The sequence below is a fragment of the Pundamilia nyererei genome, unplaced genomic scaffold, assembly GCF_000239375.1.
Source record: "Pundamilia nyererei isolate P.nyererei 1_Seehausen unplaced genomic scaffold, PunNye1.0 scaffold00017, whole genome shotgun sequence".
Taxonomy (NCBI): Eukaryota; Metazoa; Chordata; class Actinopteri; order Cichliformes; family Cichlidae; genus Pundamilia; species Pundamilia nyererei.
The window spans coordinates 111,991-126,049 of NW_005187418.1; the positions used below are offsets into that span (position 1 = coordinate 111,991).

At 42.4% G+C, this 14,059-nt stretch overlaps 1 protein-coding gene across 9 annotated transcripts in view; it reads left to right on the forward strand.

Annotated features, from left to right (window-relative positions):
• The window catches only part of baiap2b (BAR/IMD domain containing adaptor protein 2b), a 70,919-nt gene that overhangs the window by 46,411 nt on the left and 10,449 nt on the right, over nt 1-14,059 (forward strand). For all 9 annotated transcript variants that reach the window (XM_013908959.1, XM_005725672.2, XM_005725673.1 and 6 more), the window contains 5 exons: nt 6,552-6,704; nt 9,694-9,930; nt 11,345-11,549; nt 12,619-12,820; nt 13,138-13,218. In XM_013908959.1, the coding sequence (XP_013764413.1) occupies nt 6,552-6,704; nt 9,694-9,930; nt 11,345-11,549; nt 12,619-12,820; nt 13,138-13,218 (878 nt within the window). The remainder of the gene's footprint in view (nt 1-6,551; nt 6,705-9,693; nt 9,931-11,344; nt 11,550-12,618; nt 12,821-13,137; nt 13,219-14,059) is intronic.

Sequence of the window (14,059 nt, forward strand, 5' to 3'; positions counted from 1 at the left end):
TGCTTTTCCACACTTTTCTGAAGAAAGTCTCGTCTTTCTGAGATCTCTTCTGTTCGGGGCCAACTCTGAATCTTCCCACACTGATTGATTGCAGAGACTTCAGCTCGTCCATTTTATGTGCAGCTTACAGAAACTGTGAGATGACCACGCTTAGGACACAGATCCTTCGTGTGTTTCATAAAGGGACAGAACATATCTGCAGACACTTGTTTAATGCATATTTCTGCATATTGAGCAACGATGTCACAGATATTCACATTAATCAGCAGTAACACCAATCAAAACTACAATCTCATCATGAGAGGAATGCGAGGCTGATGAGAGGTAAGTGAGAACTGTGCATAGTTAAAACCTTTTTCTTTGTTTCTGTGTGTGTTTATTTTTTTATGGGCGTCTTGTTGAAGATAAGAGGAAGTCAGCTCGTAGCCAGCTTGGCTGTGATTAATGATCTCCCTCTGCCGCTTGTGTGCTCTTGTTCTTCACGTGTAAACACACTTAGCTGGCTCCATCAGACACATTTCTGCGTTACATAACCAGGCTCAGTCGATAAGTCGCTTTAATGGAAATGTTACGAATGGAAAGAGATGCGGTTGTTTCTACATTTATGTGCCGACGCTTTTTTGTTGTGATCATTTCAGATGCAAAGAATAGAATCGCACCCTTTGCTCACATTACAATACTGATTTCTGATCAGCTGTAAAACAGACACCAAATATAGCATGAAATACAAATAGCTTATATACTGTAAATGTAATTATAGTTTAATAACTCTGAACCCTGCTTGTTAGATATCATACGCTACTTTCTGATATCCGAGTTCAAAACTATCCTGCTAATATCCAAAACTACAGCATAAACGGTATATAAACGATGGGCATAGCAACCACGATGTCACCCTTTCTGTTTTCAGCTATAAATTTACACCTGCTGACTTCGAGGGAATTATATTTGGATGATTTCTAACTTAAAAAAATAAAAAACATTGCTTGTGGCTAGGTCCATCTTTTATGTACCGTCTATAGGATCAGCTCCTCTTTGGGGATTTTATTATTGTTATTATTATTATTATTAATATTATGTTGTTGTTGTTGTTAGAAGTCTGCCACATGTATCTGATAACCAGGTTTTATTTGAAACACATATGCTGTAGGCCTTCTACTCATGAAGATGGGACCTTACTATTTGGGTTTCTTATGACTAGGATCAGCGCTGAGACATCAAAATCAATTTCATTTTATTTTTATGGCTGGCAGGCTCCTCTGGAGGGAGTTAACACAATAGGCTGTTATTACTTTCGCCCTTTTGGCAGTTTGCGTTTACTTTCCTCTCAGTGAGACACAGAAAGCTTTAGCTGTAAGAGCTGGATGTGGAGGTAGTCTTTAACCTCTCCATGTAATGAATGAATTTACCTACAGCCGTACACTGCTTAACATCCCTCTGCGCAGCTCGGTGTCATTTTGAAGAAAACGCTGCAAACGGTACCGATAGGCTTTTTGAATGGCCGTTTCCACCACAGACAGACATGTTTCATACTCAGCAGAGTTTTTGCACCAGTGATTTAGACCATCTTTAATGTGAAAACTCGGTGATTACTTGGACACCATCTCCCTCCGTGCACAGGCCTTAAATGCTGATCGGGCTCACTGTCAGCAGAAACCAGAAGTAGTGTTTGGCCAGATTTATATTTGTGTAAAGGCGGAGCTTTTGGGTGAAGAGTGGCTGATTGGCAGTAACATGAAAAGCAAGTAGGAATCTAATTAGGGCTCCATATCTGAGGGTGATCAGGCTTAATGTAGTGAAGCTGCATGAATAATGGAGAAGGAGCTGTGGTGAAGAAATGCACTTGGATGTGCAGTATATCAATTATCCAGGGATGCTTTTCTAAACATATTCCATATACGTTCCTTTCTCATGCATATGCAATGGCAGCATAAGGATTATTTAAGATATAACAGAATTCATGATCTGAGAGATTACATTGACATACTCCTCGTTTATTCAAGTTTTTGGTCTTTTCGAGGAGGTTAAAGTTTTATTTTGATTCTTCTACTGTAGCTACACTTGATTTTTCTACTTGTCATTGTTTCGGCCTACTTAAATGTAATTATTATTACATTATGCAATATTATTATGATGATGATAAACCAAAAAGCTGCTGTTGCCAAATATTTCCCCCCTTCCTTATACAGTCTCTTTAGATAGATCAACCATGTGTAAGTACAGTATGGCTTTTTAAACTAGGTTTTAATACCAGACCCGTTATAACACAGTACGTCTGCAATAAATCCTAAATAGAACAAAGAAAATGAGTTATGCCCCAAAACACATTCAGGGACTACAGTTTAGTCTAAGCTTGCAGCCCTTTATGTCTACATGCTGTGAGTAAAGGATCTTAGAGGAGGAAAGCTTTAGGCTTCAGATAGAGGAGACCGGTTTGGCAGCTTCTGCTAATTAAATGTCTCCTTTTACGTTTTTTGGTTTCCTTTTGAGTTCACATGGCATTCTAGGAAGATGACATAATCACGAGGAATTCAGTAAATAAACAAGTGACCTCCTCAGTAAACCGCAGATTTATTTCCTGTAACTCTTAAAGAGTAAAATTCTCAGGAAATCAGGCAGAGAGCTGACGGAGGGGGAAACCGCTCCATCAGTCACTTCCCGGTGATTGACTGCACCCTTCTGGCCGCTCTAACCTCGCGACGGTCGGAATGCGATACCTGCAAGCGGCTCCACCTCCGCTGTTTATATGACTCATGAATGGCCTTCATCTTCCTCTGCTGCTGCCACTTTTTTGTCACCATTTAATATTCCAGTGTGGGTGATTGGTGCATGTTCAGCCTTTGTTCGCCTACATAAACAACTTTGTTTAGTTCTAAGAGATTGCTCTTTTCTGCTAAATAACCAGATTCAGCCACATGAATGTCTTTATTGTGTAGCACTGACTTCTACCACCTGCCTATGAGGAGTGCACAGAGCACATTATTCACCCCATCACAGAAACTGGGTGGTGAAAAAGGCTCATAATTAATGGGTATATGTTTCACTTTTGGAAAAAAGGATGATTTTAGCATGAGCAGTCATGCTTTCTGTCTTTGGTTAAACTATAGATACTTGTAGACAGTATCTTACATAGTATCCAGTTTTTAACAAAAGAGTTGCTTTATTTTTGTCAACTTTTAAGCCACAGTGGATCATCTCTCTTCATTTCATCCTGTCACACAAACCCTCGACATGTCTCCCTTCATTACATCCATGAGTCTTCTCTGAGGCCTACCTCTTTTCCATCTTTAACACCTTTTGTCCAGTATATCCACCCTCCCTCCTCTGCAAATGCCCAGACCATCTCAGCCATCCTGCTCTAACTTTGTCTCCAAAGTAACGGATGCTCTTTTACTAATATTTTGTTTTCATTTTAACCTGAAATTGGTGATAATTAACATAAAACTTAGACGTAGAAGAACAAACAAAAAGTTGGCTGAACTTTGATCAAAATGCAAAAGAAAACCGAGCTTGTGTCTCTTCGTGTGGTAGGATTGAAACCCCCAACCAGAATTTAAATAGTTCAGATGTCCAAAATCTTTGTAATATCAACTGTCAAATATGTCACAGGAATAGATTATATGCATATTTTTCATGACTGCACTCAACCTAGTCTCCGGCACAAATGGGGCTCTGTGCTTCCAACTGTAATCACTTTGTAGTGAAGAGTGAAAGGATGAGATTAATTGCTGGTTGTCTGCAGCTGTTGCCACATCTTACCTGTCAGTCGGGGTCTATTAGACTCGTTAAACACCAACACCAGCACAGACAGCCGATCGCTGTGAATGTGTCTTCTTCCTGAAGACCAGTGACCGTCTGTATGAAGACACAGGTTCAGTAAGGAGTGGAGATGACATAGATCAAATATTCGTACCATACTCTTATTTATTCCTACTTTTATTACAGTCATAATCTCGACAGAGTTTTAAAGCATTCGCAGTGATAAAGTGTGTAAATGACCCCCAGTGAAGGATTATCGTAAAGCTAACGAGCATATGTAGTTAAGGTTCGGCACAGTATTACACTGTCATAAACACTGCGTGGCTATGAGAGTGTTATTGGTTAAAAAGCAGGAAAAATAAATATTTCTAGAGTTAGTCGGTTCCATAGAGAACTACAAGCCTAAACAATTAAATGCATGATGAACCACTCTCTGCAAAAGCCCTCACTTAACTCCTAAATGTAACATCAGCAGATAGAAAATCCACCACTGCTTATTTCACAATAATGTCTTCACGGCCAATTTTCTCAATAAGGACGAGCGGAAGTGAAAGCCTTCCTGTTTTAATGTTGATCTCTGTGCATTAGATTGCGTGATAGTGTTATTTTGGTGCCTGCACATTTATTTCCACAGATGATTTTTAATTAAATCTCTCAGCCGGCAGAGCGCTATGGCTACATTTTAATTGGAGCACTTACTATTTAAAGGATGAGCTAAAGCTTTACATGAACACAAGCTTACTGTGACGATATTGTTCAGTTTTGCTTTTAAAATTTAGATTTTCTTTAATAAGTTCAGCGAATTCTTATTTCTGTTCAATTATAGACAGAAAAAGTCTGAAGAAGCTTTTTTAAAGAGTCAGAAAAGAGTCAGCTTTCCCCTTTGTCACGAGGTTGTTGCCACAGAGAGTAGCTCCACGTGTGTTTTACACCAGACGCTCTTCCTGACACAACCCCAAAAGGGATTTTTGGCACAGATAAAACAAAAATGAATATCATGTCAATAAAATACATCTACAGTGTGAAAAATCAGTTTAACTGGAGTGAACCAGTTTAAAGAGCTGTGGAAACACAAACTATGGACAAAAGTGGTCGAGGGTCAGGTAATGACGTGAATTAATAGTACCTAAACGGGGCTCAGGTTGCTGTGAGAAGGTTACGCGAGCTTATAGCAGCACAACTAAGGGATGGTTTAGGGTGACCTGATCCAGCCCTAATTATAAGATTTATCCAGAAGGAACGTTTTGAGGCTAATCTGGAGAAGAGGGTGTTTGTGTGGTGATCCCAAACCGGTTCCATAGGAGACGGGTCTGAGCTGAAGGCTCCGCCTCCCATTCTACTGTTAGAAACTCGAAGAACCCCAAACCAGCCCGCAGTCTGAGAGCAAAGTGCTCTGTTGGGATGATATAGCACTATGAAGTCTTTAAGATATACTGAGGCCTGATCATTCAAGGCCTTGCATGTGAGCAGAAGGCTTTTAAATTAAATTCTGAATTTAATAGAAAGCCAATAAAGAGAAGCTAATATGGGAGAAATATGCGCTCTGGTACTCTCGCTACAGCGTTCCAGATCAACTGAAGGCTTTTCGGGGAGCTTTTAGGGAAACCTGATAACAAAGAATTCAAGCAGTCCAGTAAATTTCAGCTTTGCATAAAATACTTCAGATGATTTCTTTTTATACATTCAGTTTCCCATGTTGCCGGTAAGTGTGATGTTGATGGTGAGGCAGGAATATTTTCTAAAGAACACATGATTATGCTTCATTAAAGGACTAATTAGTACATCTGGTGCTGCTTAGTGTGTGATGGTGGTTATAGCGCAGTGTTAGGTCATTTAAGTGCTGCTCCAGTCTGCCATCCACAGCACTGGTGCTAGTTCAAACAGCCAGTTGCACATGACAGTGCGTAGGCTTCTAAGTTTCCCTGCAAACCACCGAGCCGCGGTCATTAACGCCTCATCCAGGAGCTCCTTGCTGTCTGGCACTCAGAGAATGTTGTTTCACATTATGTGACACCGTGGGAATCTGAATGTTTTCACTTACGTAAGCGAGCCTGCGTTCATTCTAATTTTGCCTTTGTGTGCCTCAAGGTGATTGTGGATGTGGACGAGTGGCTCCACTTGTTTGGTGGAGAGGAGCCATTCTGCACCCTTACACAGTACAAGCACTAAATGGACTCAGTGGGCTGAGCCGGTGAAGGAGGTTGAATGAGTTTAAAAGCTCGATATAGCTCGGAAAGAGCGGATTTCAACTAATCTGCGGGAAATTTAGAGCACCAGTCACTGTGATCACATAATAGATGTGTGATCAGACAGCCTGAGGGGCCTGACTTCTTTCTGTCTAATTCACGGTTTTCAGGTCTGATGTGCTGTGACATTTTCGATTTAATTTTCAAGGCGGCACACGAAAGCCCAATTTGTCTGCTTTTTATATGTCACGATTGTGATGTATGATGCCTGAGCCATCGAAATTCTGTCCATTATCTGAAGTCATTTAAAGCTTTGATTGTTAAACGGTTGATTCACCCACTTCACATAACAGTTTTCGGGGGTTTTGAGAATAATCAAGACACCGCATCCCTGAACTTCTGTAAAAATACATTTCTGGAAAGAGATTTTGTTCTTAAAAACTTACTCCAGAGTGTATCAGTTTATTAATCATTAGTAGATGTTGCGCATTTCCAATCCAGTTTATGGCGTCCTACTTTTTCCTTGAAACTTGTATTATCGGTCGAGTGTCTGGATTAAGATTGTCCTCCATGTTTTTGTTTCATGTGCTTTCTTTTTGCTCCTAGTATGTGGAGGCCATCAGTAATAAGCAGAGTGAGCTGGATAACTACATCGCTGAGGGCTACAAGAACGCTCTGTCTGAGGAGAGGAGGAGGTACTGCTTCCTGGTGGACCGTCAGTGTGCTGTGGCCAAAAACAGCAGCGTCTACCACAACAAGGTGAGAAGATATTTGATATGTTTGAATTGCTGTTGCTCCTACAGCACCATCATTTATGTTGTTCCAAAACCTGAAAAAACTAAAACTTTTATAGGTTTTAAAAGTTTTCGTTTTTTTAGTTACTTTGTTTTTACAGTCACAAGGCTGTGACATCACAACAACACGATTGGTCTTCTCATTGACTGTTGGTCGTGGTAGGACCACATTCATAGCTCACTGGTAACTGAGGCATTTCCCAATAAGGGTAGCAGGCTAAAATGCTGTTTTAGGACTTCCAGCTGTGTAACAGGTTTGTGTTATTGTAGGGTCTTTAACTTCCAATGTAAATCGCCTTGAGGCAACTGTTGATGTGATTTGGCGCTACAGTATATAAATAAAAATAAATAAAATTGAGTTTTGGGGCTTTATCAGCTTCATATTTGTATTCCTGGAAACAAATGATGATGCGCAGATCAAAATAATCATTACTTATCTCATAGTGAGTCTTTATGCAGCCCCTCAGTTTATCTTCATCGTCTTAAAAAAGATGTTTACCTTTAAGTTGTTACAACTTTAGGACCACCCAGCTTCAACCTTATTGTTTGGCTTCAGAGCCTCGGCGAAAGTATGAATGTATGTTCCCACTTGTTTGGTGGGGAGGAGCCATTCTGCACCCTTACGCAGTACAAGCACTAAAGCACTAAAATCCAATATTTCACTCCAAATGAATGATCATGTTTTCTGCCACTTTTACCGCACATACCTACAAGCTGTGATAGGAGACGTGTGCCGCTTTATCGTCTTCCTTTACCAATCGCGGTGACCTTCTGCATTTTTCATGTATTAATTCCATCAAAAACCCTAAAGACGCCTCAGATGCATCAGCCAATCACGACTCCTGTATCGCACTCCCTCACAAATGGTAAAATGTGAAAATGTCCGTTTCCTGTTTTGTCTGTTTTGTACAAATGTAAAATGTAAAATGTCAATTTAAAAAAAAAAAAGTGGCAAAGGGAAGTGCGAGAGGATGTAGAAGAGGAGGATGGGAGGGAGTGTGGAGGTCGGTGGGAGGGAGAGTGACCTACTTCTGCAAGAACACTTGGTTCAGACTCACTGTGTGTGGGTGTGAAGTGTCTGAATGGGTGATTGATAGACAGAGGGAGGAAGCACAGAACACAAACTGCTGCTGTGATGATAAAACAGCCTTTAAAAAATTGTCTTAGAGGAGTTCACATTAATACTTATTTTTGAAAAAACGGTTCCCACTTTCAGCTTTTTCAGTGGATGTGAGGCTCTGAAAGACTCTGATAGTTGAATTAAACTCATGTGGTGATGATAATAATCATTTGTAGTCACCCTATTTATTTAGATTTATGTAAATGTATTTTTGGGTGGTTGTGAAGCTCAAGACCAGGTAGTTGCTTCAGACTCAGGGAAGCAGCTGAGGTATCACTATGTCGTCGTTTCTTTGGTTGTAAGAGTATTAGAAATGAAATGTAATCCTAAGTTATTGCTGCTTCGCTCCACTGAACTGTTGAAACCCTGCAGGTCCGGTACTTCTTAGTTACCCTCAGGAGTACATGCACTGTGAGATGACTGCTGAAGCTCTCTGTTACTTTGGGAAATCTCGTGTTTTATTAGTTACTGTAGGCGAGCGGCTCTCTCGTGCTGTTGTCAATCAGCCGAAAAGAAAGAATGAAAGAAAACAGAGCCGCCTTCTCCTTGTCGATTTCTGTCATCACTGCTAAAGCTCTGCCCACCTACGCTCCACCTTAACTATGTGAAAAGCTTAGATTGTTATGACTCATCTTTTTCGCCAACATCCACATGAACCGAGAGAGATTTTGATGAAAACACAAAGCTTTGCGTGGGTCATACTTCATTCATCGCAATTTCACTGATGCAGGTACAAAAAGGAAGCGCTAACAGTGTTTCCTTCTGACCTGCTTTGTTCAGTGATAATTTAAGTCCCCTGAAACAACAAAAGCTGCATTAACTGTGGATAATCTACGTATGTTGTGTACTCACAGCCTTATAGCCACAGGTGGCGTGAGCTGACACGGCCGTCTCTGAGCCCGACGACCAAACTCTCCGTAGAGAACAAGTTTGAATCGCCACTTACATGATGTCACTTTATCAGTGCGAATTAGTTCTTGCTGCACTTTTTTTCCTTTGTGTATGTGTGAGTTTGTTTGATCATCCAACCCACACGCAGACACCTGACACTGTGGCCCACATGCACTCAGCGGGGCCAGACAACCTTGGAACCACGCTGTGTTTATCCTCCACACCAGCCTGGCATGGTTAAAAGCTGTTTGCAGAGCAGATTCTGCTCGCCGTCTTTCTTTATTCATGAAAACTCAGAACTTCATCATTTATTCACTGATGACAAATGCAAATGAGAAGTATCTTTATGTAACTGAACTACTGTATAATGTATGGCTTCTCATCCCTCGTGGCCTGCGCTGACTGCGTGTTCTTTCTCCCTTTTCCTTGCATCTCCTTTTTGTCTGCTTGGATTATGTAAAAAAAAAAAAAAAAAAAGTGTTGTTATATTGATGCCCACAGGGGAAAAACACTTACAGAAGCGGCTTTATTTCAGAAGGTAAACAAACTAGAGAAATATATGTACACCCACAGCAAACAGGGGCAAGCGCTGCTCCCAAAAAACCAGAAAAATTAACAACTCACGCTGTGGAGCTCCAGCTTTACCTGTTTATTGCGCCACAAAAAAGTGATATTCACAGCACATCTGTGAGCTTTTTTCCTCTTTTTGTCAGCCAGGTTTTTTCTTACAAATAAGGAATATTTTATTTCTTTCTGGAATATTACATAACTGCTTAAGTGGCATACGGCGCATGTGCAGAAGAAGTTGTAAAGTGAGTAGTGACTTTGGCGGATCCGCTGCGCTCTGCTAGTACCCTCTCATTTCCTTTCAGCTACAGATTCAAATGATTTAAAACATACACATTATTTTGACTACCAAGTATTTCTCATCTCTTTCTTTCAGGGGAAGGACCTTTTAACTCAGAAGATCCCACTGTGGCAGCAGGCTTGTGCCGAGCCCAACAAACTGCCAGACCGTGCCATGTTTCTGGCCCAGCAGATGAGTGGTGCAACGGGCACCATGCCTCCTGGTGCTCATCACCCCGGCCTTCCCATCTCTGAGCCTATTCCTGGTGCTAAACCCCTGCCAGTGCCTCCAGAGCTGGCAGCCCTCAGGGCCAGCGGTGGCATGGGACAGCAGGTGAGTTCTTCTTCTGGCCTGATTTCGTTTGCCAAACACTGGTACACCCGTGTGCTTTGTTTCTTCACGCTCACTTACGTGTTAGAAATAAACATCTGTTACTATTGTGTTCCAGTGAGCTCGCTGTGGGCTTGTTGTGATAGAGAGGACTCAGGATTCAAGCTTAGACTACAATGTACAAGCGCCGCGGCGCACGTGCACAAAAGGATCCAAACGCAGACTCAAGCGCTAGCAGAAAAGGACACTTTATTATAACAACAAAAGGCGACCCGGGAAAACCAAAGGAGCAAAACGAGGAACTAAAAAGCCTGGGGAAACAATGACGCGAGGAAGCCGGGAGGCTGCAACAGAAAGGGGAGAAGATTACTAGGGAGCCGGGAAGCGGAGGAAACACATCAAAACTGAGTTAGACCAGTTGGCTTACGATTAGAGCGGGACCGTGGGAGCTCGGGAGGGAAGTCCGTGAGAAGGAAATCCGTGGAGGTAGTGGATGGGCCAGATGATGCACCGGGTGATCCAATTGAGCAGGAGGACCAGCAGGTGGCAGACGCTGAACGCCGGATCGAAACCTAGACTCAAGTAGGCAGATTTAACGCAGCGCCAACAAGATATGAATGCAACGCTTTCTCAGGAGTCTAGTTACCACAGAGATGTGATTAACGGACTGGCGTGGAGCATCCGTCAGCGCCGGGTTAAGTAGCTCTTCAGGTAATCACCCCGATGGAGAGCAGGTGTGCCGGTGATGGCCCAGCCTGGGGGTGTGGCTACCCGCACATCACACGTTCCACACACAGGACCACGGACCATGACATGTGCTGTTTTCACTGTTCCCAGCCATTTGAAACAGCACAGTTCAAAGAGTCGCCCCCTGCAGGCAGTTAGAAAAAATGCACCCAGAAGCTATGTCAGTCTTTTTTTAAAGAGTTTTAGGTTATGGACACTTTCTAACTCTTGAGGTTTGAGAATGAGAAGCCCAGACAAGCGGTCAACTGCATCGGGGAATCCCTCAACACATCCTCACAAAATCTGGGTCAAGGGAAATGAAATCATTTGGTCCTTACATCCTCAGGCTCTTTGGCACCCTGCCCCCTTCCTTCTCCACCTGCAGGCTCAAAAATGAACACAGACTTTCAAGATTCAAAGACTTCATCATTTTAATTACGGTGGTGCAGATTAGTAGAGTTTTATAACGGCAGACTAAATATACTTTGAAATTCTTTTTGCCGTCTCCCAGCTACTCCTTAAGCTTATCTTCAAATCAGCGTGAACTCAAATAGTGTTTTCACTAATCACAATTTCATGACCCAGATCTGCTCTCCTCCTTCATTATCACTAATGAGCTTCAAGATGTTGCGTAACAGCCTTTTGTGACGTAACGAGAAAAAATGTTTGCATTTTAATTGCCTGCATGCAGAGGCTGATGGGAGGTGTGGAAGGAGGGATGCCTGTGATGAATGGTACGGCCGGCGTTCATGGAGGAGAAGACTACCAGCAGTGGATGGAGGGCAAAATCGCCCAGGGCAAAGCCTCACCGCAGACTCAGCGGCACGGAGGCGAGGTGTACTCCAACACCCTACCTGTGCGCAAGGCCGCCCCAGCCAAGAGCAAGACCACACTGAGTAAGGACACACACTGTGGGCTACATTTATTCTGTTGTGGTGTTTCATCTAACATGTCCTGGCAACAATCACACTAACGCTGCACTTTTCTGCTGAGCAAGGATGCTGATGAAAGGACTCGTTAACCGACTTCATAATCCTAAATGTCTTTTAAAATTAAGAAAGGCTCAAAAGACTATATGTAATATAAAAGTGGCAGACACTTTCTCCAGTCCTGCATGGCTGTTTTAGTTTTAGAGAACATTTGCAGTTTGGTTCAGTCTTATCAGCCTTATTTCAGCCCCAGCTCTAGCAGCTCGTTTCACAAAGAAAGCTCCACAGTGTCTCTCTGCACAGCAATAAACAGCAAAGTGACGACGACACTTAGCTTCAAGAAGAAAGGAACCTCTAGCAGTCACATATAAAGCAGTCAGATATAGGTGAAAACACAAAAGAGCAAAGTCTGAGGAAAAAACAACATCATTACAGCAGTAATATTCAAGAGGATAGAAAACGGCACTCCAAATAAATGGTTCTCTTTGTTTCCGGCAGCTGGATATATGAAAAGACCATCGTTTGCTTGGCATAAGAATATTGTGAGCCAGTGTTATTTCAGGGCGGTGAGTTTGCCAGCTTGTTGTGGAGTTGTTCTGCTGTTTAGTGGCAAAATGAAAATATCTCGAAAAGCAAATTTAACTTGGCATTCAGCGTGCTTTTAATCACAGTGAATGTACTGGAAGGTATATTTCCAGAAAAGAATTACTGCATCTCAGATATAGAAAAAGCTAATGAGATGACCCGGCTGCCACACACATGCTCGGTGCCGTTTTAATAAGAAAGAGGCCAAAGCAAGTGGGAATAGAAGGAGATGTGATAATAAAACCAAAGTAAGACGGTACATTTCTGAGTAAAAATAGATTCAGAGGAGAATATTTCACAAAAATGTGAATAATATAAAAATCTACATTGAATAAAATCCCTGTAGACATTCTGTATGTTTCAAGCATCGTTAAGGGCTTTGTAGCAAAAACTGAAGTTTATGGCAGTGTGATAACAACTCTCTTCCTCCTCCTCCTCCTCATCTCCACAGCAGAGACCCGCACGCTGCCCCGGTCCAGCTCCATGGCAGCAGGTCTGGAGAAAAACGGAAGAACTCGTGTCCAGGCCGTCTTCTCCCATGCTGCCGGTGACAACAGCACGCTGCTTAGCTTCGCTGAGGGCGACGTGATTACCCTGCTTGTACCCGAGGCCCGTGATGGCTGGCACTATGGAGAGAATGAGAAGACAAGGATGTGAGTGCAAAATGAAATGCAGCAAAAAAAGCGACAAATGCAGTTCTGTCAGGATCAAAGCTGAGTCGTTATTTCCACCTGCAGTGATTTATATTCGGCCCACTTGGAGAGAGGAGTGACAGAATAGAGGAATCTGCGACAAACAGACATAATGTTAAATAAGTCAGAAATGGCATGATCAGCATGAAGTGGAGGAGCTGAAGGGTTGCAAAGTGGGTTGCAGAGGCAGCGGCAACTGCAGACTGTAGGTGAACAGGTCAGCCAATGCTGTGCATTTGATTTTTGTGTTGTTTATATTTGATGTCCTCCTTCTGCAGGCGTGGCTGGTTTCCCTTCTCCTACACACGGGTGATCACTGATGGCGAAGGAGACTCTATGCGGCAACTTCGAGTACACAAGTGGGTGTTTGCACTTTGCAGACTTCATTGTTTTGAATGCATAATCAAACTGAATGTTATTAAGTTAAATATTAATATTATTCACAGAAACTTAATGATTTTGTTGGTTAACCTGCCAGATCTCCTTTACCAGGAGAGTTGGGGTTTTTACATAAATATTAATGTGAGATGTTACTCCTTACTCGGGCAGCGGGGTGGAGCTGCGTTGTATTTCAGCAATGATGTAATTGTGCCCATGTACAGTGCTTGTGAGTCCATCAAATGCACTGAAGCATTTTTCAGAAGCATCCCAGAAACGGCTCTCTGTTCTGTGCGGCACAAAATGCACAGCGAGTGTATTTTGGCCAAAGTCATGTCAAACTGCACAGAGCAGATGAAATGGGCAGGAAAAGCATTAAGAAGCTGATCAATTTTCAAAATAAAAGACCCTGGCTAAAATCTTCTGAAATGCTTTGGTTGGGATTTGATGCTGTGTGAAGGATGACACAAACCCCACCGAAGACGAAGCATCCCACACACAAAAAATGCACTTAGGAGCTGGTGAAAGCCTCTGTCTGCTGAACGTAGTCACACATCGATGAAGCAATGAGCAAGGAGGGGAGGGAGGTGGTCTCACACACACACACACAACCCCGTTCAGCTATCCTAGTGAGGACCTTCATTGACATAATGCTTTCCCTAACCCTTACCCTAAACCTAACCATAACCTAATTGTAACCCTGACACTAAAACCACATTTTGAGCCTCAAAAATGGCTTTAAATGCCTTTGTGAGGACCAGGTTGTGTGTCCTCACAAGCAGTTTTCAGTCCTCACAAAGATAGCTAGACAGGAACACACAC